The sequence below is a fragment of the Canis aureus genome, chromosome 10 (genome assembly GCF_053574225.1).
Source record: "Canis aureus isolate CA01 chromosome 10, VMU_Caureus_v.1.0, whole genome shotgun sequence".
NCBI lineage: Eukaryota > Metazoa > Chordata > Mammalia > Carnivora > Canidae > Canis > Canis aureus.
In genome coordinates, this window is record NC_135620.1 from 37,716,819 (window position 1) to 37,743,008 (window position 26,190).

At 42.1% G+C, this 26,190-nt stretch overlaps 2 protein-coding genes across 8 annotated transcripts in view; one reads left to right on the forward strand and one right to left on the reverse strand.

The window, feature by feature from the left end:
- The window catches only part of CCDC171 (coiled-coil domain containing 171), a 403,894-nt gene that overhangs the window by 317,308 nt on the left and 60,396 nt on the right, over positions 1-26,190 (forward strand). The window contains exon 26 of one of the 4 annotated variants that reach the window (XM_077912040.1): positions 4,629-4,717. The exons of the other annotated variants lie outside the window; for them this stretch is intronic. Within the exon in view, the coding sequence (XP_077768166.1) occupies positions 4,629-4,652 (24 nt within the window). The 3' untranslated portion in view covers positions 4,653-4,717. Of the gene's footprint in view, positions 1-4,628; positions 4,718-26,190 lie in introns of those variants that run through there. 4 annotated transcript variants of the gene reach the window in all.
- Positions 1-26,190, reverse strand: part of LOC144322234 (uncharacterized) — a 41,606-nt gene that overhangs the window by 4,353 nt on the left and 11,063 nt on the right. For 2 of the 4 annotated variants that reach the window (XR_013387820.1, XR_013387819.1), the window contains 3 exons: positions 5,657-5,769; positions 4,915-5,035; positions 2,101-4,724 (listed from right to left, as the gene is read on the reverse strand). The gene's annotated coding sequence lies outside the window, so the exon portion shown is untranslated. Of the gene's footprint in view, positions 1-1,374; positions 1,464-2,100; positions 4,725-4,914; positions 5,036-5,656; positions 5,770-26,190 lie in introns of those variants that run through there. The other 2 variants (XR_013387818.1, XR_013387821.1) reach the window with 2 other exon arrangements.

Below are 26,190 nucleotides of genomic sequence, written 5' to 3' on the forward strand. Positions count from 1 at the left end.
CAGCCCAGGGTGTGATCCTGGAGACCCAGGATCAAGTCCCACGTCAGGCTCCCTGCATGGAGCCTGCTTCTCCCTCTGCCTGTGTCTCTGCCTCTCTCTCTCTCTCTCTCTCTCATGAATAAATTAGTAAAATCTTTTTTAAAAATCTTTAAGTTCATTACCTTTGATACAACTTCTAGGAATCTGTCCTAAGGAAATAACCATATGCATACTAAGATTTCTCTGATATGCATCACAAGGTTATTTGTAAAAACAAAATAAAGGATTGCCAAATAAATTTTATACTCATAAGTGGTCTATAATGGTCCACATTAAGAATCATGGCTTCATAGAGTGCTTCCTGACATTGCAAAGTCCTCATGATTTGGTGTTTATAAAAAAAATAAGACATGAACTATATATGGAAGCTACTCTTTTTCTTGACTTTCTACTCACAGATTTTTAGAGATGTGAACTGAGGAGGTTGATTTTACCCAACAACAACAAATGTCGAGCTAAGTTTAAAGCCACTATGGACTGTTGAACAAATGAATTTGCATTTCAGAACCAAGCCTATTTTTCTCTATGTGAAATGACTTGTTTTGTCTCTCCATGTGTGTATAATGTAAATATCTACACTGGTACATATTTGAGAGAAAACACACCAAAATACTACCAGCAGTGGAATTATGAGTATTTTTAAATTTTCTTTATAATTTGTATTTCATTATACTTTTCTACATTTCTAAATTTCTACCATGCGCATCTATACTTTTATGTTTGATTAGAAGAAAATAAACTATAAAAATGCAAAAGATTGTTTGAAGACAGCACAAGAAGGGAGGCTTTATAATATAGCGAATGTACATAGTCTTGCTTGAAATAATGCAATACACCAAGTGAAAAAACTGGTGGTTGTTGTCTTGATGAATCATACAAATTCCTTTCCTTCCTAAATTGAGCAAGAGATGCATTTGCAGGGAAGCCATCTGACTGTGTAGTCAGATTGCTTCCTTCCATTCAATCAGTACCCTTTATTTAGTCTACAGGACATCAGTGATACGAACACTGTTAATAGGGACAGTCCTCTATTGGGGTGTATCTTCATAGCCAGGCTCTGTGCAAAATACATTACTCATATTTATCTCATAATTTCCAACACTGCTCTTTTGCGACTCCCTTTCACAGATGAGGATATTTAGACCCACAGAGATTAAGTGATTTGCCCCAATTATGCAATGAGGGAATGTCAGACTCTCCTGACCCCCCAACTTTGATATACTAGAAAATACTGGCAATTTAGGAATAAGAAGGTATACTGTGATATGTGGAATAACTGACCATCCAAAGATGATGCTTACAAAAAGAGAGAGAAAAAGAATATGAGTCCCTTACCCTTTGGCAAACCCATTGGGAGTCTTGGAAGAGTACTTGGCAGCATCCATTGAGAAGTGGCTGGACTAGTTCTTGAGTTTTGTGTGCAGCTGTAGATGAGGTCAGATACATCAGCTAATCAATGGAGAATTTCAGGGCATTCTTTTCTTCCCAGTATTGGCTAGTTGTAAACTCTGTACTTGGTTGAAAGACACTACAGAACCAAGTGAGGAGCAAGGAGGGATAACTTAGTAGAGGAATGAAAGCAGAATTTTAAGAAACTGCTGATGTTTAGGAAATGAAAGGGGCTGATAATAGCAATTAATGATTGTGAAATCTGGGCCTCTGCTGTGAGTCTTAAAACCAGTTCTAAAACAGAAGAAGATTAAAATACATATTGATCTGCTGATGGGCCAAAGGTAAAGTTTAAAAGCAAAGCATTGACCAATATGTATTACATTAATTAAACCCTTCTCTGGGATGTGAATAAACACAAGCTGATAACTAGTATCTGTGAGTTCCTGAATTGATTCCGCATTGAGTATACTTCAAAGATGCAGGGCCATGTCCGTCTGCAATCACCTTCAGAAAGGCTGTCTTGCTGCAGAGGAATGCCATAAGACACTCAAAGTTTTCGTGTGCAACTGATCCCCCTACTTACTTTACTAATGCAGCGGCTGTAATAGCAACAGGCTTTGAAGTGCAAAGCTTTCCTGGAGTTATGCACTCATTAAAAACCACCACGCTTTCATAAAATCCAGGAACTTTAATGGGAAGGATTTCACAGTAAGAGGGCAGCAAGAATCTGCATTGCCCCGATCCATGCCCCCTTGCTTGCTTGCCTGGCATCCACTGAAGGTGTGGACCATCTTATTCAACCTTTGACCCAGCACTCTGTAAAACCCATGAGGACCTTGGACAACTTTCCTGTTGATGTACATGTAGGTGATTGTTTCAATTCTGTTATTTATTTCATTCATTTTTTCCCATATGGTCGATTAACAAAGGTTCTGTAAGGATCCTAAAGGAACCAAGAATCTTATTAATAAAGAAGTACTACGGGTATTTAGAATGTGGCAAGGGTGGTATTTCAAATCAGTGGAGGATAGATGGTTTGTTCTGTACATGACATCAGAATCACTGACAGTCATTTGGAAAAAAATAAAACTAGAACGCTTATGCCAGAATAAACTCCAGAAAAGAAAAGATTTAAATACTTGAAAACTACAAATATACTAGAAATATACATAGATGATTTGTTTTCATGCTATTACTATAGAGAAGGCCTTTCAATGCAAGGCTCCAAACCTAAAATTCGTAACAGAAAATGCTCATAAATTTGACCATGTACAAATTTTAAATCTTATAAAGAAAAACATATGTCAAGCAATGTCAGAAGATAAAAAGCTAGAGAAAAATGTTTACAACGTGCATCAGAAAATGAGCCAGTATCTTTAACATTTAAAGAACTCTTAAAAATCAATATGAAAAAAGTAAACACTCCAATAAAAAATGGGCGAGAACATGGGAGCATCACTTTCCAGAAAAATAAATACAAGGAGATTCACAGCAGCCATATTTATAAAAGGCAAATCTTGGAAATAAAGTTATTCAATGACATGAGTTACTAAATTATTATAACAGCTGTTAAAAAAGAATGAAATAGATTTACGTATATTGATATTGAAAAATGATCATAAGTCCAAAATAATAGTTTTAATTTTAAAATACACAGCAGGATGGGTCACAATGTTTCCTATAATCCCATTAGTATATAGGAACATATGTCAGTTTGGAAGGACACACAAATTAATGGTTAATTCTGGGGATTAGGATTGGAATATAGAAGTATAATTTTAATTCTCTACTGCTTGAATTCTACCTCGCATTATTTTTATAAGTTGAAACACTACATAATTAAATAAATATGAAGGCAAATTGGAGTAACGGCTCAAACCAGATAATGAAAATGGAACCTAATACCCAATGCATAATGCTTTGAGAAAGAATGACCAACCAGGCTTAATCCTGAATTGGTACAGGGTGAGGGGGTTGTCCACTGGTGTTCTGGATCTCCCATTCTTTAATCATCTCTGTCATTTGGATCCTTCAGGATGCTGACCCTCAGCATTTGAGTTAGGGATACAAGACATTTATTGAAGAATAATGATAAGGGGGTGTCAGGGAGAGGGAGCAGGACGGGGGAGGAAAAGCCTTGTCTGTGATCTGTCACCTGTAAGAGGCACAGAAGGGAAGGGAAGAAGCATTAGACAGGAGGAGACTCAAATCACAATGTGGATCAGACGAAGGCCGCCTTATATGGTGCTCTAGATGCCTGTTTGAAGAGATCTTGTGGGCAGAGGTCACCACCACTAGCACCCCAACTCTGCCCAGCAGACTGCCCAGAGGAGAGTGGCCTCAGCTCCTGCACGGCTGTGGATCCCCAAGGCGAGCAGCTGGAGGCTCTCACTCAGGCACTTCTGGCAGCAGAACAGTAAGGTCTTTCCTGAGGGGAGGTCAGCTTGGGCCTCTGCCTTGGCCACTGGAGTCCAGTCCACCTCCCCATGTAGGTTCAGATAGTAGCTCTTCCAAGGTGCTGATGGGCCTCACTTTCAGGGGAGAAATTTGGGAGGTTAGAGTGGCAAACAACAGCCCCTGTTGCCACATTTGGTCTCAGGCTGGCAGTGAGACTGATTCTCTCCCCACTTCGCTGTCTATTTAAGATTCTTCTTACCCTCAGCTATCCCCTCCACTGGTCTCAGTGACCCCCTGATGGCATCACCCAAATCCTCATTTGTTTTTTTGTTTTGTTTTGTTTTGTTTTTATTTATTTATTCATGAGAGACACAGAGTCAGAGACACAGGCATAGGGAGAAGCAGGCTCCCTGCGGGGAGCCCAATGTGGAACTCGATCCCAGGACCCCAGGATCATGACCTGAGCCGAAGGCAGAGGCTCAACCATTGAGCCACCCAGATGACCCTCATTCCTGGGGTTTTTGAACTCCTGATAACCATACCTTTCTCAGGCCCTTGTCTATTCACGATGGAAGCCGAGGGAGGAAATGCCAGGATGGGGCCACTGTTTGGCTGTGGGGCAGGATAACTGCTCATTGTGTAGGAGTCAAAGGGCACATGGCCCTGCCCCCCCAACCCCCATCACTGTGAAACCCAAAACATGCACACACATTTCCATATGTCTGCTGGCTCTATAAAACTCAAATAGTTTGTAAATTTAGAAACCTGAAACCTTTCTCTCCCGATTATTGTCTCTAAAGTCAAGTTCAAAAACAGAAGAATGAACTTGTCTGCCTCCAGCGATCGTCCTCCTGGCAGTGTGCGTCTCTGGATTTGCCTCAGGAGGAGATGGGTCTCTGTGACAAAACAGTGAGTGAAAAACAAACTGTTTAAAATGTCAAAAAGTGTGAGGTGGCAAAATTAAAAAAAAAACCATCTTTAATGCTTTCTATTTTCCAATGAAGTTGAGGTGAGGCCATCGGCAGACTGAGGGTGGGGAGTAAGTGTGGAGATGGGAGGAGAGGAGAGAGGAAGTGAGGTACTCACCTCAGAGCCTGGGGAAGATTGCTTCCTACATGGAGCCAGCAGCTCCCCTGTGCACTTCCTCTGGTGGTTGCTCGGGTGAAGGCATGAAGAGAGTCAGGTGCATTCTGGAGTGGAGCTTTCCCTGAGACACAGGAGAGTTGGGGGTATTTGTTTATAACGAGGGGCCATAGCACCTGTTCTGGACAAGGACTGATATGCCTCCCCACTTTTATATATCTAACATCTCCCAGTCATCTGGTTCCTCATAAGACTGGCCATAATCATTCTAATCTTCAAAATATCTTTTCTTGGCCCCATTCCCACACCCCCTTCCAGCTTCTGCTCTGCTCTTGCCTCTTCTTCCCAGCCAGATTTCTAGAAAGGTTTATCTATACCTGAGGTCTCCATTTCTTCACCTCTCGTCACTCAACCCACCGCAAACCAGATTCTGCCTCCATCAGGAACCTATATGGTCTCATGAAAGTCACCAGTGGATATTTAGGAACACTTTTTAGTGTGACCTTGCTTAACATCTCAGGAGGATTTGGCACTTAAGACCATTCACTCACTCATGGAATACTTTTGTCCCTGGGCTTCTGTGGCATTCTCTTTGTTTTCCTTCATACCTCAATAACTGCTCCTTCATTTTGTTCATTCTCTCTTTCTTTTCTGCCTGACTTCACTTAGGATTGAGTTTGGACGCACTTAACAGAAAACAAAAAATAATAGTAGGTAAAATAAGATAGAAGAGTAATTCTCTCACAAGTGAAGGAAGCCCAAGGGTAGTTCATACAGGGAGTCAGTGTCCATCTTTCTGTCTCAGCATCCTGTCATCCTTAAGGTCACCTCATTGTCCAAGATGACAGCCTTCACATCCTTATATCAGGAGGCATGAAAAGGAAGGGAGAAAAGGCAAAATGTTGCACCTCCCAAACCAGTCATTAAAGAAGCTTCTTGAGGGACACCTGGATGGCTCAGGGGTTAAGTATCTGCCTTTGGGTCAGGTTGTGACCCTGGGTCCTGGGATCGAGTCCCGCAATGGGCTCCCCACAGGGAGCCTACTTCTCCCTTTGCCTATGTCTCTGCCTCTCTCTGTGTGTCTCTCATGAATAAATAAATAAAATCTTTAAAAAAAATGAAGCTTCTTGTAAGCTCCATACAACCCTTGGGTTTGTATTCTGTTGACTTCCTAACTGGAACAGGTAATGAGATGTAGTGTCTTTCTTTTTTTTTAATTGATTTATTTATTTGAGAGAGAGCAAGAGAGAGTGCATGGGGTAGGGAGAGGAAGAGGGAGAGAGTGTCTCAAGGAGACTCTGCGTTGAGTGTAGAGCCTGACTTGGGACTCAATCTCATGACTCTGAGATCAGGATTCTGAGATTACAACTTTGAGATCATGATCTGAGCCAAAGCCAAGTGTCCGGTGTTTAAACAACTACACCACCAGATGTAGTGTCTTTTAACTGAATAAATCAAGGTCCTATTACTAAAGAAGAAGGAGAGGATGGATACTGGGAAGTTAATTAGTAATTAGATTTGAGTATTCCTGGGGGCCTTATCCTGAAGCCTCTTCCTCATCCTGGGCCCTTTGAGGCAAACACATCCATGTCCATGATTTTCACTACTACATTATAGCCACTGTCCATTCCCCAGGGATGGCCTATGTGTGCATCCTTGCAAATCCCAGCTAGCCTGGAGCATCTTGCAAGCAATCTGGGTATTAAAAATATTCAGTCCAAGAAGTTTTTACCTTCTTGAATATTATAGAATTATCAGGTTTTCACATAAAATCAACAGGAAGTGGGTGAGGGTCTGCTCAGTAGAGGAGCCAGGCTAGATACTGTGGGTAAGAAAGATCTCACCTCTACAAAGCTGCACAGACTCACACTTGAGAACATTAACATTTCCACCCTGTGTAACTCAGCAATTTCGTGTTTAAGTTTCTATCCTATGCTGGCCTCTCTGTTAAAGCACTTGGGATGCAAGGTTATGAATTACTCAGAATAGGAAATAGTTCTATTTTTTTCTTGAATTTTAATAATGAAGAATTGAGGAAGATCAATTCTTGTTTTGGAACAAAAAGAACATTATTTATTTTTAACGGAGTTGCCAGCATTCAATTTGCCTGTAATGCATTTTTTAAATCTAGGAGATTATTACCATTAACTGTCTACTTTCAAGATTTATTTTTTTCCTCGAATTTATTTTTATAGCAGTTCGAGTAAAATATGTTTTGTTAAAAATCAGTTCCATTTCCCTTTCAAATAATATTGGACTAAATAACTCAGAAGTTTATCTGGGTTAAAAAAAAACACACACACACCACAAATGCGTGGCACTTATATTCCCATCATTCTTGTTAAAGGCATTTGGGTGCTCTCAATTTTCTACCAATTTGACTATTGATATATGTGGTTGCCTTTCTGCTCTGGTAAGACAATATTTAGAGCCACAAAGTGATTCGCACTTACTTACCAGAAAGAACCATAAGAGAAATGATCAAGAAGCTTAATGGTAGCATATCCAAGAGAAGAACATAGTTTTTTGAAGCCCAAATTGGAAATACAACAAAACCCCTCTTTTAAAAGAATTATTTAAGGATATTTCTAATTGGAGAATTAATAATAGAGCTGAGGAAAAGCAATTGTGACACACCAGGTTCAGTTATAGGGTTTCCAGAGACGGTACCCAATACCCGATGTCCTTTGTGATGGGTAGAACAGGGATAGGAGGGTGACTCTCTGCATTTCAAAGCAACCAGAAGTGTCCTCTTTTTAGCTAGAAATAGACACTGACTTCCTCTCTGAGTGTAGACAGCTCTTACGATTTGGGAATGACATTTTTGTGAGCTTTGTAGTTTTGCAAAATTAAAACCAGATCTTTTACTGGGATGGAATGTTCAAGATACAGAGGGCCTAACTGTTATTCATAATAATATAAAAAATGCCTGCTATGAGCAGAAATACATCTTTGTGAGATCATAATGAGAGTGACTTAGAGAACGAAAAGGGTTTTTTCTCCTTTAGGCTAAAGGTGAGTAGGAGGACTGGGGAAGGTCATGTTTATCAGGGGAGATGTACCAATATTGTCACTGGGATGATGGACAGAGGACAAAAGTAGGGGATATCCAGGTGATGCTTTCTGGATAGGCATGGTGGCTGGAACCTAGGACAGCAATACCCAATGTCTCCTATGTTGTAGTTTCTTTCTGCTTACCCCATGCCTTCAGTAAAATTGTGTTAGTTGTTACTGCATAGTCTTAGCCATGCTCTGGGAACTCGGAATGAGGTTTGTGGCCATGCTTGTGGCCCAGAAATCTAAGGAGAGAGTCATAACAAAATGGCAGAAATAGGAAGGCAGAGAGAGAGGTGACCACATTTTCTGGCAAGTGACCAGTAGGACACACCTATGGGATACCTAAGTATTTCCTGGTGGCTCTTAGGAAGATTTGGGAGAAATTGATAAAAGAATGGTATTTATACATCCATGAGAGCTTGGAACTCTGACTATACTACCTGAGGTTAAAGAGAGGGATGATTTATGAAGGTTAAGAATGTGGGGACATCTGTGTCACAGACTTAGGAATGACCTTGAGAAGAAACTTAGTAAGGGGGTCAAGACCATTAAATGGGAAAAGGATATTCTTTTCAACAAGTGGTGTTGGAACAACTGGATAGCCACATGCAAGAGAATAAAGTTGGACCCTTACCTCACACCATATTTAAAAATTAACTCAAAATGGGCCAAAGAGCTAAATATAATAATTATAAACCATAAAAATTTTAGAAAACATAGAGATGTATCTTTGTGAGCTCAGATTTGGCAATGGGATAGTAAATATGACACCAAAATATGGAGCAACAAAACAAAAAATAGATGAATTGAATGTCATCAAAATTAAAAACTTTTGTGCATCACAGGACACTATAAAAAATGTGAAAAGACATACCAAGAATGGAAAGTAGTACTTGCAAATTATATATACAATGAAAGTCTTGTATCTAAAATATATAAGAACTCTAACAACTCAATAATAAGGAGGCAAATAACCAAATTAAAAAATGGACCCACATAAACATTTCTTTAAAGAAGATATACAAAGATGGGGCGACTGGGTGGCAGTCAGTTAAGCATCTGACTCTTGGTTTTGGCTTAGGTTGTGATCTCGGGGTCATAGGATCAAGCCCCTCATCAGGCTTCAAGCTCAGTTGATGAGAATGTGAGGAAATTGGAACCTTCATACATTGTTAGTGAAAACACAAAATGGTACAGCTACTTTTGAAAACAGTCTGGAGGTTTCTCAAAGGGTCAAACACAGAGTTACCACATGACCTTGCAGTCCCACTCCTCAGTATATACCCAAAAGAAATGAAAACATGTGTCCACACAAAACCTTACACATGGATGTTTATAGCATTATTAATCATAATAGCAAAAAAATGGAAACAACCCAAATGTCCATCAACTGATGAATGGATAAATAAAATCTAAATCCATAAAATGGAATATTATTTGACCCTAGAAAGGAATGCAACACTGATTCATGCTGCAACATGAAAGAACCTCGAAAACATTATGCCAAATGAAAACAGCCAGCCACAAAAGACCACGTATTATGTGATTCTATTTATATGAACTGTCCGGAATAGGCAAATCTACAGAGCCAGAGTGTACCTTAATTGTTACCTAGGGTGGGCAGAGCAGGGGGTGACTGCTGAAAAATATAGAGTTTCTTTTTAAGTTGATGAGAAAGTTTAAAATTGACTATGGTTATGGTTGTACATATCTGTGAATATACTAAAAATCATTGAATTGTGCACTTTAAATGGGTAAATTGTATGGTGTGTAAATTATATCTCAATAAAGCTGATATGTATAAAGCTGATAGAGTGTATACACAAACACACACACACACACACACCTAGTTTGCCTTCCACTTTAGATGCAGTTAGACAATTCATCTTTCCCAAAGCCAGACTCTTCCCTAATGTTCAGGGCTTCCGGGGTGGGGAAGGAGCCTGCCACCTCCTGCAACTCCTAGCTTCAAGCAATCCTCAAGGGCAGAGCACTGTCCTTCAGGACCAAAAATATCCATTCTCTGGCCCACAGATCCTCGCCTAGCTTTACTAAGAAATCTCGATGCTCTACATCGGATGTCAAAGTTAGACATCTGTGGGACAATCCAAGCTGCAGGAATGTGTGGTTCAGGATCAGGGAGAAATGGGGCATTTGGTGAACTGGGAAGCACATCACTGGGAACATGCATGTGGAGTCACACAACGTGTAGCCCTCATAACTCAACTCACCAAAGATTTTTGAAATTAAAACAGAACAAAACACAACACACAAAGCCAGCACCAGATCAGGCAAGGAAAGCACATCACCGGGCAGGATTTCTCTTATGGGTCATCAGTTCGTGATCTTTGGTCTACAAGAGATGAGCAGTAGCTGTTAAGTATGTTACTTTGCCTTTTCCTGGCTGAATTTTTCCATGTTCTCGGACATGTAATCTTAAAAAAAATCATATTTCTTTCTTTTGCTTCTCATCTCTGATGCTGGTTGTGCTCTTGGCTAACAAATTAGTTAAAAACCTCCATTTCAACCAGGAAAGCTGCCTATATCTCAACCCCTGCTTTGTGCCTTCGATGCTGGCTCCTATTACCCAACTTTGAGTTTGCCGTGTTCCCAGGGCAAGTGGACAGATGTGGTGGTTGCCATTTCTTGTGCCTCCATCATGGCTTCAGATAGCCTAGATACATCATCTGTAAACTCCCACTTGCTCCTCTGTTCCCAGCTGCAGCCCTCATTAGCGTCAAATTGATTTCTGGGACTGCAGCACCCGGTCAATGGCAGACCCCCTCCCCTGCACCCACCCCTAGTGAGAAGTGAAAGGCTGCAGTCCCAGTGGGGCGCTTGCGCTTACTGTAAACCCATCCAGACTCCCCACCGTGTGTTTGCACACAGCCCTCACCTCTTCAGCTCCCTTTCACAAGGACCCTGCTCCACTGTAAACATTTTAGCAAAGTGCATTTTGGGGGGTGAAGTATGAGCTCCACCAAAACGCTTTGTAGTTCAGGGAAAATGGAACACCTCAATTCTCATACATGTAACACTTATTAGTGGTCAAGGGTGAACACTTGGATTTTATCTGAGGATGGAATTCTATTTCTAAATTCCCTTATTATCTAGAGATCAGCAGGATTAGTTTCACTGGCAAATAATGAGACAGAAAAGGCCCAATTAGAGTATTTAGTCCTTATATGGTACATTTCATCCAAGTGTTTCAAAGCCTTTTTTGATAGTCATAAAATTTAGGTAGGTAAATGTTATCAGTTCCAAACCTAAGTGAGACATGCAGTTGAGCCCAGAACCTGTCTTCCCAGGTGGTTCTTGACACTTATGCCCCTTCTTATTGCCTTTTTTCTAACTTCTCCAATCCATTTTGTGGCAAATTTTCATTTGTCCGGGAAATATGAGAAAGCCATTGCTTTATATGGTCATTTGATTTTTAAGAAAGGGACATTGACCACAGGCATAAGATCCTTGATTTATAGAACTGGAAGAGACCTTAGGAATCACCTGGTCCCATCTCCTTCAATGCAGATATTATTCAGGAGACACAGAAAGGGCGTATGACATGCTCAAGGTCACACAGCAAGGTGATGACTGAGATACTACTAGAACTCTGGATGTGGGAAGTTGGGAGGTTTTTGTTTGCTTGTTTTGACAACTGAAAACAGGAATGTAGAGATTTTTTCAAGAGTTTTCAGTATGGTGAATATGTAGTATGAGCATTATAATGCTGAAATACAAAGACATCAACAAACCTTTGAATCTAAGTGATTGAATGGAAGACTATTCTCACCCTCATATATATATTCTGCTACCACCCTGAGGAAAACAGCTAGGAGTCCATTTACTAAGTTAATCAAGGTGTGGTGACAGGGACACAGTGTAGGGAAAATTGGAAAAGTGAACTGGGCAGCCTGAGTTTGAGGGTGTTATTTAGTTTTCTTCAAGAGAGAGAGACTCTGTAATTAATGGATTCATCATCTGGCCGTTGATCAGATACACTTTTTCAGAAGGGAAGGGATAGTCCATCAGACCATTCAGAAATTTGACAAAATATCCCACAAGATTGTTCAACTCCTTTCATTCTGATTACATGCTCCTTCATCAACTATCTGATCTCTACCTTGATACTCTAGGGCAACTGGGTCCTGGAAAGGTGGATGCCTCAAGAGTACACATGACCATTGAGTCACTAGAAAGTCCTAGATGCCATTAAAATCAGAAAATGCTAGCTTTCTGGTTTTTACATTAGTTTTTTTAAGTTTGGTTACTGTGAATCAATCATTTCTGAATGAGCCCATCATCATCTTCAGACTATTCAAAACTGAAGATCAGAGATTGGACCATGACAATTTTCCCTCTCCCATTCTCTCCCATCATCTTCTCTTATCAAATTCTGTGACTCTTCGAGGCCCAGCCTGAGACAACCTCCCTTATTTCATCATATATTGCTAAAATCATACATAAGAATAAGTGGATTTTAGCAGGGAAGAGAAATAGGAGAAGATAACATTTGAAGTGAAGTAGTAGAGACAGTGGTTATAGCAGGTTTATACGTGGAGTAGGTAAAGCAAGGGGGAGTCTCTCTCTTTTTTAAAAAAGATTTATTTATTGATTTTAGAGAGAGAAAGCACAAGCAAGAAGGGCAGAGAGAGGGGGAGAGAGAATCTCAGGCAGACTCTGTGCTTGACCAGATGCCGGGCTCCATCTCACAACCCTGAGATCATGACTTGAGCCGAAACCAAGAGTCAGATGGACACTTAATCAACTATACCACCCAGGCTCCCCAAGCAGGAGTCTTTTCTGACCAAGGAGGTGAAATTTCTGGAGTGGCTTGGTATGTCACAAGGAAATAGGCAATCAAACATATCTATAGACATGCATAAATGAGTAAGACATGGATGCTCAAATTCAAGTTCTGCCTAGACCCTCAGTCATCAGCCCCTTCTGAAGTCCCTGGAGTGAGTATAAGCAAAGAGGAGAAATCAAGACAAATGAAAGTTACTATTGACTGTGGCTTTGGTGTCACAACTTATTCTAAAAGTCTAGGGAGCCAGAGTGGAGCAACCTAGTGACAAGAGGAAGAGCAAGACAGAGGAAGAATTTTCTAAGAATAGGACTGGCTCAATTTACTTGCATCATCTTCCTACTGCAGGGTCTTGGGCAAAAAAGAAACTGCCAAGAGGTGAAAATTCTAAGGAAGGGTCCGCTCTGTACTTAACATTAGATACCAGATAATGTCATTGACTTTGAGCAGCACTCCAGGGAACGTGGGGGATCAGAGCGTGCATGGGGAACAGCAATTGTGGTCTGAAATGCCTGGATCTAGATCCAAGCACAGAAAGGTGCGGAGAGATGGAAGGCCCTGTGAGACGCTGAGAACTCGTATCATGAGAGGGGAATAGTTGCCTGTGGGCTGCAGAGCACTGGCCTTCCATGTACATGCTGCCCTGGGGGGTGGGGGTGGGCAGCTTCATAGGCCAGTTTAGGGCTTTAGATCAAGGATGGTAGGATCCCTGGGAAACAGTGATGGAGCGAGTTAGTCAGAGATGTCCCTATCTGGGGCTTCCAAGCCCTTACAGGGAGGGTCAATTTCGGAATGCCTTCCGAAAACCACAGGCAGAGATCGCTTTAATAAAGACATTGAACAGCCACGGGAAGACAGTTCTGGAAGCGAAGGAAAGAAGCAATCTGAGGAATAGCGGTGGTACAAAAAATGCTGTGTTTTAAGTTTTTTTGCAGTGTAATTCTCTTAGAGGTGAAGTTTTAATAATCCATATGAACTTATTATTCACAATTTTTCTGAAGAATGACAGGCAAAATGGTCTTCTCTGTTGTTAAGAGTGACAACAGAGCCCAATTATGCAGTTTTTTTTTTTTTTTTTAATAATGGAACAGAATGGGCATACTTTCCAGAGGCAGGCCCAGCAGCCACTGTCACCTTTTCTCTGGAACAAAGGGAGAAACTTGTCCCTTCCTCATCCGTCTGTCTGCTCATTCAGCATTTATTGCACAATGCACCAGGCTGGGGTAAGTGCACGGTACAAGATGCTAAATAAGATACAGGCCTTGCTGTCTCAAAGTTTTCAGTCAGCTGAGGAGACAGATAAATAGGATATTACAACAGTGAAAAGCTCAGCCAAAACTCAACCCTTCCCCTTGCTTTTTGCCTTCTCTTTGCAAGAGTCACAGGCCTATCATGGACATCAGACACCCTGGTGACTCAGGTCCTTGTCTCCAGTGACTGTTCCTTCTCTGGGGAGCCTGAGGCCATGAAGTGAGGGAAAGAGAGTCTCCATTCCCTGGTCACTCCCTCCTTCTGTTGGCATCAGACCCACGAGACTGCTCCACAAATGGGAAGTTCTCTCCTGGAAGTTAGGACCAGGGCAAGAGGGAATGCAAACCTGGCACAGGAGGAATTTTATCTGCGTGGCCCCAGGCAGGCCTCTAGGACCTTCACTTGAGGGGTGTCTCACGTGTGGGCCCTGCTGTCCACTTTGCTCCCATGCCCACAGCATCCTTGCAGGTGGGCTGTCTTTTTAGCTCTGGAAGATTTGGAGATCTCCTTATCTTAGGTGCAGAAGTGTTCCAAGGATGTATTGTTCTTCTGTTCCTTGTTCTGGGAACTCAGGGGACTCCTTTGACATGTAGGCTCATGAACTTTTGTTCTTGTATTATTTTTTTGGGTGGAGGTTGGCCCTCCTGGATTAGTCATCTGGGTCTCTTTTCTCTTATTATGTCTTAGGTCTTATTATTTGGTCTGCTTTCTGGTATATTCCCTTGCCTTTATCTCCAATTTTTTTTTCTTTTTTAAAGATTTTATTTGAGAGAGAAGGGGAGAGAGCATGAGTAGGGGGAGGGGTGGAGAGAGAAGCAGACTCCCCACTGAGTGTGAAGCTCGACTAAGGGCTCAATCCCAAGACCCTGAGATCATAACCTGAGCCAAAAGCAGATGCTTAACCCACTAAGCCACCCAGGTGCTCCTATCTACAAATGTTCTATTGAAATTTTTTTACTCTGACACTGATCATTTTTATTTCAAAACCTTCTTTATGAACTGCTAGATGTTCTTTTATAATAAAAGCATGTTCTCATTTCATGGACCCAACTTTGTCTCAAATCTCTTGCAGAATACTAATGCAAGTAATTCCGGTTCACTGAATTATCTCCAGTTCCTCTGGGGTCATTTGTTTGTGTTTGTTCTTTCTTATTCATGTTTGCAATCTCCTCGAGGGTCTGCTATTCCTTTGTTATCTGTTCATGGCTGATCGATGGGGTTGGTGTGCATGGATGCAGTGTAGACTGGCTGGGTGAGCAGGTCGGGAGCCAGCCCACATCTTGGGAGCTCCCAAATGCTTGAATGAGTGGGTTTCAGTCCTGCGGTCCCAAATCTCACACTGGCAGGCCAGAGTTTTCCTGCCTGAGTCCTTGAATTTCTCAAGCTAAAGTCTGACACCTTACGTTTCCAACAGTCTCAGGAACACCTCCACCAATCAGATATGCCAGCATTTTCATCTCTAAATGCCTCCAATTCACTGATTTCCTTCATAAACCTGCTTCCCTCCTTCCCTTTCCAATTTCTGATAGCTACACACTCTTCCCAGTGTTAAAAACCCCCGGACAATGTCTGAATGATCTTATTCTCCGTATGCAGGCTATTCGCAAGCTCTCCAAGATGCCTCTTGACTCTGTCCATCCTCTTTGTTCTCATTACACCCTCTACAGTCAGGTCAGCATGATTTATTTCCTGGAAAACCTCCAAGTGTCCTTCTAGCCTCCTATCTCTCACTGTCAGGTTAATATTCTCCAAACATAGTTCTCTTTACATCATTCTGCTGCTCAAAATTCTTGCCTGGATCCCTTCTTTTTACTCATTAAGGCCCAACTTCTTAACCTGTTGTGCAAGGGTTCAACCCACTGCTTCTCTTGCACTGCCTGTGAGAGGCAGAAGCAGTGGCGTGAGCTCTGGGGACAGAGAGACACCAGTCACCTCGGGCCCACTGAGTCACACAGCCATTTCTCGGCTCTAATTTTGGGATAATCAAGTACTTACTTACAGGTTATTGAGAAGACTTAAGGAGATAATGCTAGCAAAAACAGAGCACAGAAACACCCTTTAAAGGTGATACTTATGGATAGACCATGACTATTATCGTGATAATTCACACCTTGCATCCACTATCGTGCAACCAGATTGGTATCCTCTGTTCCGATTAGAGCCCACCCTTTTCCCCTTCTGTGCTCTGGCTCATGCTGTTTTTTTTTTTTTTTTTTTTTTACACATTAAGTGCCCTTCCTCCTCTTTTCACTGTCAAATTAAAAAAAAAAAAAGATTTTATTTATTTATGAGAGAGAGAGAGAGAGCACAAGTAGGGGGAGCTGCAGGCAAAGGGAGAGGGAAACAGGTTCCCTGCTAAGCAGGGAGCCCAACGCAGGGCTGGATTCCAAGACCCCAGGATCATGACCTGAGCCAAAGGCAGATGCTCAACCTACTGAGTGATCCCAGGTGCACCTACACTGTCAAATATTTTAATATTTAAAAAAATTTATGGTTAACGTATACATAACACAAAATTCATCATTATAACCATTTTAAGTTACAGTTCAGCAGCATTAAGTGCATTCTCATCATTGTGCCACCATCACGACCATCCCTCTCCAGAAGGTTTCCATCTTCCCTGACTGTGGCCCTCATTCCCCATTCCCTCACTCACTAGCATCTGCCCACTGGGCCATCATTCTGCTTGCTGTCTCTAGGCATTGCACTATTCCAGGTACCTCAAATAAGTGGAGTCATATGCTATTCATCCTTTTGTATTGGGTTTATTTTGGTCCATATGAAGTTCAAGGTTCATTTAGGTTGTGGCATGTGACAGAGCTTTATTTCTTTTTAAGCCTGAATCATCTTCCATCAGATGGAGCTACTACATTCTCCATCCACTCACCCATCTTGGTCCCCTGGTTTCCTTCTCCATTTGGGCTTTTGTGAATAGTGCTGCTATGAACACAGGTGTACAAGTATCGTGTGTTGCCCAGCTCTCACTTCTGTGGGGCGTACACCTGGAATTGGAATTGCTGGATCATGGGGGAGCTCTGTGTTTAACTTTTTGCTGAACTGCCACACTATTTTTCACAGTGGCTACAGCTACTGTCAAATGTTAAATGTCCTCCAAGATCCAGTTCCATTTCCACCTCTGCTGTGAAGCTTTCCGGATGCCCTTCTGGACAGGGCTTGGGTGGCATCACGATTGTGCCACAACTGTGTCACCCTGGAGGTGCAATCCGTCACTTGGGGTGATGGTGTTTTACTTGTAGACCGCATCCCTTCAAGCCCCTCCTTGAGGGTCTTTTTTGTTTCCGATGCTGCCTTACTCAGAGCAGGTGCTCACATATTTTCTGAATGAAAAAAAGAGGGAATGAATGAATGGAGAAATGCCAGCCTCTCTCTGAAACACCTCCAGATGCTGACAGCTCACGGGGGAGAGTCCTGGGGATGTGTGAGGGCTGCCACCGCAGAAGAGACCAGCTACCCAAATGCAACCGCACCTGAACGTGGGTGGTGAGCTGCCTCTGCAGTCTCCTCACAAAGCTAGCATCAAACTCTTTGCGTGCCTTTCTTGGCTCTGTCTCCTCTGTCACATTAGGAAGCAGCATGTGTTGCCAGTGTCTGGCGGATTTCCCTAATAAGGAAAAAAGGTTGCCACTTGGGTCTGCAGAGGCATTTTGGATGCATTGTATTTAAATTTTGTTTTCATTGAAAATTTATAGCCACCACCTTCTACTCTAATGTAATGAATAATTAGAAGCAATTACAAGGAAATTTAGCAAATTACTAAGCCATCTAGGAGTAAAAATTAGTGTTTATGGTGTTTTTCCTTTGCTGACTGGCAATCTGAAGTGATATATGATGTGCATGCAGACACCATGCACAGATACCTTTCTATGCACCTAGCAGTTTTCCAGTAAGATCATAAAAATCAATGCATGGCAGTAGAGTCTTGTGACATTAAAGGGTCTGCTTAATAAATATTGGATGATGGGGGAGGGGAATGATGAATTTGAGCAGTAGAAACTTAACCACAAAAGGTTTTATGCTGGTGCATTAGAAGTAACTTTTTTTTTAAGTTTATTTTTCCATATATAAATGTATATTTTAATTAAAGAAATTAAGGGAACAAAACCAGAAAAGGGAAGAGATTTAAAAATGCTGTGTACACTCTTCACCCAGAGAACATAATTTTTTCACTTTGGCATATTGCGTTTACATTTTCTATGCATTTTTGTGTTTTGTCATAGTTTTCACCACACTGCACAAAAATGTCATGTTTTTATTTTAAAATTTAATAGAATCATGTAAACATACTGCCATGTGACTATGGCCAAGTCACAGAGAGAACATGATTATTTTACATTCTTTATATGATCATAATTTTAGCTGGTTTCCCCTTTTAAACCATTATAAATAATGCAGCAGTGGGCCTCATAATACATACAGCTTTTTTCTACATTTTAAAATTAGGATTCCAAGAAGGATTCCAGGGTCAAAGTTTGTAGACTTTAAAAAATGTTTTTTAAATTTTCTGAGAGAGAGAGAGAGGTGAGAGGAGAGACGGAGGGAGAGGGAGAGAGAACCCTAAGCAGGCTCCATGCCCAGCCTGAAGCCTCATGTGGCACCCCATGTGGAGCCCCACATGGGGTGGACTTCACAACCCATGATATCATGACCTGAGCCGAAATCAAGAGTTGGATGCTTAACTAACTGAGCCACTTAGGCACCTCAAAGGTTATACAGACTTCTTAAGGTTCTGGATTCTTATTGCCTAATTGCTCCCTTAAAAGCTTATACTTAGGGGTGCCTGGGTGGCTCAGACGTTAAGCATCTGCCTTTGACTTAGGTCATGATCCTGGAATCCTGGGATTGAGCCCATGTCAGGTTCCTGGCTCAGTGAGGAGTCTGATTCTCCCTCTACCCCTCTTCCTGCTCATGTTGTCTCTCTCTCAAATAAATAAATATTTTTTTAAAAAACCATATACTTATTTTTCAACCTGTGTTGTTGAGAGTACCCATTTCATTGCACCAGCACCAGTGTAAAATAGTGCCATTAAAGTAGTTTGCTATTTGAGAACCAATTTTCATTTCTTCTATTATAACTGGGGTTGGATTAACTTAGGATCAGTCAGGTTCAGTAGCAGGAGATAGAATTCACCTGATCCAGTTTATGGAGATTTGTTCTATTACCTGCTTTACAGAAGAAACAGGCCTGGGGTGAGCTCTTGCAATGACTGAGAGTTCAGCATAGTACTGGGTCACAGTCCACCGCAGTATTTGCCAGTGGAGACTGCAGAAGGAGCACAAAACACAGCCTTGTCCCACTTCCACCTTCTAATATAAATCTCATCTGGAACCCCAGTTTCCAGGTAGTCCCATAAATGCAGTTTTGGGGTGGAAATCCAGCTTCTGGGGTTCAGGAAGATCCATAAGAAGGAGAGCAGAATGGAATGATGTTTAACTCATTTGTGATGTTTGTTAACCTGTTGCATGGCCTCTTAAATGAATTATCTTTTTTTTCTTTTTCTTTTTTTTAGAGAGAACATATGAGAGAGCAGGGGGAGAGGCAGAGGGAGAGAGAGAGAGAATCCTAAGCAGGACTCCATACCCAGTGTGGAGCCCAACTTGAGGCTCAATCTTACAACTTTGAGATCATGACTTGAGCTGAGACCAAGAGTCAGACTGACTCTTAACTGACAGAGCCACCCAAGTGCCCTTGAATTGTCATTTTCTAACCATTCCTGGGCTAACTTGTAAAAGAAGCTGCCAGAGACAAAGATATGATGTCATTATTTCTAAGAAGCTTATGGCCTCACTCTTAGCACAGCTGGAGGTCAGGCGAAAGGGGGAGAGCAGAGGATGACCTCATTGGCTCCATACTGCATGGGGTCCGAAGGTCTAAGGTGGGTTTCTCTGTACACATATCAATGAATATTTGAGCACAAAAAATAGATAAGTTGTTTTATTGAATACAGCAGTTTGGTGATTCAGTTATAGTTTCTCTTCCTGTTATACTGGACCTTATTCATTCACTTCTTTAAAAATAAATTATGATCATTTAAACATTATCATTAATAAATTGAAGTCTCCTTCATACCCTCAATTTGCCCATCAGAACTGCATAATCCCAGGGATCCCTGTTCACACAGAATATAGTGGGAGTGGCGCCCTGTGGAGTCATGTCCCAAAGCATGTTCCCTGCCAGCTCCCTCAGTTGGAGGATTGGTTCTACTTCTTCTCCATAAAATGCTTTTCAGAAAGGTGCTGGCACCCTGGGGAGCTACAGAGGATTATGGGGAGGGGCCTTGGAAAGCCAAGAGCGGCCTTCTTTCAGAGCTGATGTGAATTCAGAAGACATCACTCAGGGCCACCAACATTCCTTTCCAGAGAAATCCCTTTCTAGTCATGCCTTTTTGTCATCTGAGTTAGCAGAGAAGATTGAATGATTTTGGCTATGGTTATTTGGCTTTTACTTTGAGGGCTCTTTGGAAGCACAACTAAATCTTAAAAGGTAGTAGATTGGTTTAAGAAAGTGGGAATAAAAATCTGTTGCAAAGACAAAACATTAGCAATCTCCTTCAAAAGTCCCTCCACCCAAAGTCTTTCATTTGGGAGCTGACTTGGAACCCTTCTATGGAATTGCGCCATATTGGCCTGCATACCTAGGTGGAGGGGTTCTGGGCTCTGAGCGCTTCTCTCCTGCTGCTCCTGTCTAAGAACCAGAGGCAAGTCCCTGGATTGAACATGTTCAGATGTTCATGAGTGATAGGAACAAATCTAAGTGAGCTGATGGTTCCCATCCAATATCTGCTGAAAGTAAATTGGGTGACATCCATTAGGGGTGGGGAGTAGAGGAGGGGCCATTCTAAATACAGCCTAATCCCTTAGGGAAGGGACTTTAAATTTTGCTGTGAGGAAGACAGAAGGCCTTTCCCCCAACCCCCCAGACTTTGAGTATTTTCAGCCATTGTTTCTGGTTTTCCCATAGTCAGGGGTAAGAACTGAGCTGCAAAGGCAGACTGGGTTTAGACAAAGGGTGTTAGCACTGGGAAAGAGAGATAGGAGATCCAGTTAGGAACATGTCACTTATAGGAAGAGGAATAACCTTCTACTGGGCAGTGCTAACATAGTTGATTTATACCAAGAAGATATAAATACCAGGAGGAGGGAGTTCCTTATTTTCTAAAGCACAACTGGTGGTTTTGGAACAGTTACAATCTATAACTACCATATATTTTGGATTTTCCAGAGCAGTCTGGATTTTAAATATTTGCTTTCGTTATCCCCGTAAAACATCAAAATATTCCGGAAATGTAAATATTTTGACAAGCAGTTAACTCAGTTGAAAGCGTTACAAATGTGTGAATTCATTCCGTTGGTCCTGAGCATGAATTCAAGGACCTCAAATGGAAAGCTCTCTGTCACTGATGAGAGGCTTCTGGGCAGCACAGAAGTCTTCAATGGGCTCTGGCACTGAAAAGCCTCTTCTAAAATGTGAATTAATTATGCAGAGACTCGTCAAGAGATGTTTGGGGGAAAAAAAGGAAAATAAAGAATTACTGAACAAATAAAGTTCTTCTCACAAGTGTGAGTTAGGAAATATGCTAGCAATTTCACCAGAAGATGAATGAAAATGGATGTTAGTGTCACACTAACTGGTATGTGCTTTTTGCTATATTTTTCATTAATATTGCTTCTCAATAAGACAGTTTTTTAAAATAGGTGACTGATTTAATTCTTATATTTTTGTAAGATTTTAAATGAGCTCAGAAATCAGAGAAAGTTCTTTGAGTGAGGAAGCCACATAAGTTAAAAGAGGGGCTTTGGGTGCTGGATGGACCAGGAAGCAAAGCCAGTCTCTGCCACATGCCAGATTTACAGTAAGTTACTTAATGTCTTGAAGACTCAGGTCCTTTGTATGAAAACTGGGAGAAGTAAACAACTCAAAAACATATTGTGTGAGGATCAAGTGATTATAAAATTGCTTGACCCAGAGCAGATATTCAATAAATGATAGCTGCTAGGGGTGCCTGAGTGTCTCAGTTGGTAAAGCATCCAACTCTTGATTTCAGCTCAGGTCATGATCTCAGGGTTATGTGATCAGGCCCTGCATCAGGCTCCATTCCATTGTATTTGAATTGTTTGTTGCTTCTGTGAACCTGAGCCCTAGTAAGGCAAATGTGGAATAGAGCACCCTGCTTATGAGAGATGGACAGAATGAGCAGAAAGTTCACTTCCACTTTATTGAACAACTGGAACATGGGGCTTGTCTGTTACTGGAGCCTAAGAGCCTCTCCTGACTGATGCGGGAGGGAACCCAGAGGCTTCCCCTGCTAGCTCTTGTAGGACCCTGAGGGGGGAGAGAGGATTAGGACAGTCCACTGGACCAAGACCAAGGAGGCACATGGGCTTCGGACAGGGTGGTTGTGATTGAAGGGAGGTGATGGGCATCCCAGCAGTAAGCACCAGAGGGGAGGGATCCTCATCTTCTAATAGACGTCGAAACAAAGAAACTATTGTTCATTTCCCATAGGTGTTAAATTTACTGGCTGAGTACCAGGAAAGTCTCAAGGGAGATTATAGGGATCCAGAGACCTCCCACATGTCCTTACTGCTGCCATCTCCTTTACCTGTCAAAACTGAAAGGATGGTGACGTCATGTTAATTTCTGCAGCAGGAGGACCACAAGCTGGGCGACTGTGGCTGCTTTGAAGGGTGCCCTGCCCTTGCCTACCAGGTCTATGGAGAGGCAAGTGACTGGGGGTAAATGCCTTCCCCCTTCCCCGTACCTGTTGTCCAGATGCAGCTAGGGATCCCCCCCAAAGGACTGCTTTCCTGTGTCTGGATTCCTGGAAAAATATGCCATTTAACAAGGGGTGTTTTCAGACACAAAGTAGTTGTTCTGTATTCCCATTAGGTGGCTACACTTCATGGCTGAACCTGAAATTGAGGTCTTTTGCAAATAAAAGGATCTTTTTATGGTCAAACTTCTTTGGGCCCCTTTCCCTCTTTCTAGGCCTCTTTGTTCTCTGAACAAAAGAAAAATGGAGTGTTATGCTTCTAATAGAGTGTGGTGTCCTCCTCAATCTCACGGCTGGCTCAATTGTCCACTCTGCTGCAAAAGCCTTTATAGAGTAAGATGTTGGGGTGCTGGCATTTCACCCACATCCAAGAGGTTGATGAGCGGTAAACAACCTTCTGTACACTGAATTACCAGTGCCCTCATCAAACCCTGGACAGAGCATCATCATCTAAACTGTTAATATCCTTATTCAGCATTTCCCAAGCTCTGTTCCATAGAACCCAAGTTCTAGAAGATCAAATAGGTACCCTGCTACTAAGAGGTTCTGAGGCCAGAACATTTGGAGGTGCATTGTATTTGAATTGTTTGTTGCTTCTAATAACACTCTTAAGAATGTCTTGAGACTCTGACAGATCCTTAAATTTAAAAAAATCTCTTTGACTCAGATTTAATTATATTAGACTTTCACTGTGTTTTCTCAAATTTGTTTGGACTTGACCATGAGGCATTTTTAGTATGGCAAATTATTAACATCCTGAGAAACAGTGAACCTTGACACACTGACTTAGAAGTTGCTATCCTAATTTATTCCCCATGACTTGGGCAGCACAACCTGTGGCCTGGTCCAGAGAAATAAATTTGTGAGGCTAGAGATGGAATTCATCATGGGCTGTGTTCAGTCCAGCCAAGATGTTTGCATGAAGCCCCTCAAAGACTCAGCCTTTTGCAACTGGAGGTCCCCAGATGATCATGAATTTCTGGGGCTCACTGGCAACTACCAACTGCTTCTTCAACATTTTGCTTTGTTTTTTGCTCCGCCTCTTCCAGTCACTGATCATCTCAGTATCAGTAAGGAACTCACTTGGTCAGTCACAAAAGGCCTTCCAGTGTTCACGTATGTCTGTGCCAGACAGAGTAATGGTCCCCCAAAGATGATGTCCATGTTCTAATCCCTGGAACTTGTGAATATGTTCTCTTACATGGCAAAAGGGATTTTGCTAAAGTGGTTAAGGATCTTGAGGTGGGGAGATTGTCCTGTATTATCTATGTGGGCCCAATTTAATCACAAGGGCCCTTATAAGAGGAAGACAAGAACCAGAAGTGGGAGTGATACACTCTGAAGATGGAGGAAGGGGCCTTGAGCCAAGGAACACAGGCTCCCCCCAGAAACATGAAAATGCAAGGAAATGCATCCTCCCCTAGAGCCTCAGGAGGACCACAACCCTATCTGCATGCTGATTTCAGCCTGGTGAGATTATTTTGGACTTCTGATCTCTAGAACTGTAAGTAATAAATTTGCATTGTTTTAAACTACTAAGTTTATAGTAATTTATTACAAGAAAGTAATACAATGCCTTAATCCCATCCTATCTCAAACTGGCCCAGACCCATATAATTAAACCTAGAGTACCCCTTCTATAAGGAGATTATTCTAAACCAGGAGGAGCCAAGTCCTGGGCCCTCTATGAGGGCAGTTGTCCCCTATGGGAATAAGAGTTATTGGTTGTTATGGTCTGAATGTTTGTGTCTCCCCCACATGGTTGAAATGCTGATCCCCAATGTGGTGGTCTTAGGAGGTGAGACCTTTGAACGGTGATTAGGTCATGAGGGTGGAGCCCTCATGAGTGGGACTAGTGCCCTTATAAAAGAGGCTCCAGAGAGATCTCTTGCCACTGTCCCCCGTGTGAGGACACAAGAAGTCAGCAGTCCGTAACCTAGAAGAGGATGCTTACTGGACCTTGCGGCACCCTGGTCTTGGATGTCTCCCCTCCAGAACAGTGAGAAATACCTTTCCATTGTTTCTAAGCTACCCAGTCTGCAGTAATGTTTTATGGTGGCCCCAACGGACTGAGGCACTGGGTGAAAAGGAAAAAGCTAGAAATGTTGTTTCACTGGATAAAAGGCAATCTTAATTGAAGCATTCATGAAAATGTTTATCACCTACATTTAATTGCTCTGTAGCATAAAACGATTATGTATGTGGATAAATATGTATTATATTAATATATCGTCACTTTAGATTTCCCCAATTAACCCTCTACGAGTTTACTCAGCCTTCCTAATTTATTGCTCGCGTAGCACGGTCATCTGTTTCCAACCTAGAAAATTAGTGGGCATATTCCTCAGGCTTATGAGCTATCAGTTCTATGCCTTGACATTGTGCCTGGAGATACAGAGCAGAGGTAGTTTGGTGGTTTCTCAGCCCAAGGTTGAGTAAACAGATGTCCCGGAGTTGATTTTACCCAGAATAATTGCATACAAAGAGCACAAATGTTTAATTAATCAGGAATCTTGTGCTTATTATCTTTTCACTGGGTTTCCACTGATAATGACCCAGAGGAAAATTCTTTTCCTTTGTGTGAATGATATTTTATTTAAAGGTTTTCATTTCATCCTCCGATTTCCTCCCCCTTTCTAGTGAGGGAGACAGTAAGGGGGCTGCGTGAACGAGTACCTGTGCCTTCCGCAGAAGGAGGGCACACCCAGGCCCCTGAGTGTGGAGAGGCAGGGACGCGGCGGGAAGGGGAGCATTTTCACCACCCAAGTCAGCCTCAGACCTCTGCCGAAGTCAGAATAATTTACTATTCTATATTCACTTGGTGCAAACTTCCTTCCCCCAAATCAAAGTTGGGAGGAAAGAAAGGGAGTTATGGAAAGGGCTGACACGCGAGAAAAATGGGAAGATGGTTGCGTATGAAATGAGGTTTGAGTTTTCAGGACTTCACGTTGCAGTTCGGGCTGGCTCACTAATGAAGGACCTACTCCCCTAACCTGGTGTGCGGCACAAAACACTAATCAGGACATTGTTTGCATTAAAGGGCTGAGCTTTCCGGTGGGTAATCATCGGGGAAACCCAGTCAAGGGCGAATAAGGACGGCGGCCCTGATTAATTAAACATCTGCACCAGGACCCTAAGCGAGACTAACCCTGTTGGTTGTACAAGAGCTCTTGCTGTTAATGCCACTCGTGGAACTGGGAAGCACTGTTTGCTAAAATCCACTCTGTATGGAAAGCTTGGCATTCAGGGCAGGTCAGGTCCTGTCTCTCTATATTATTTCGGCTTCTTCCTGTGTCCTTAGGTATCAGGATTCTGGGCGGGGCAGTGGGGTCCGTAGCTTATCTCTTCAAGGAGAAAGCTGCATTTGAGTTAGCC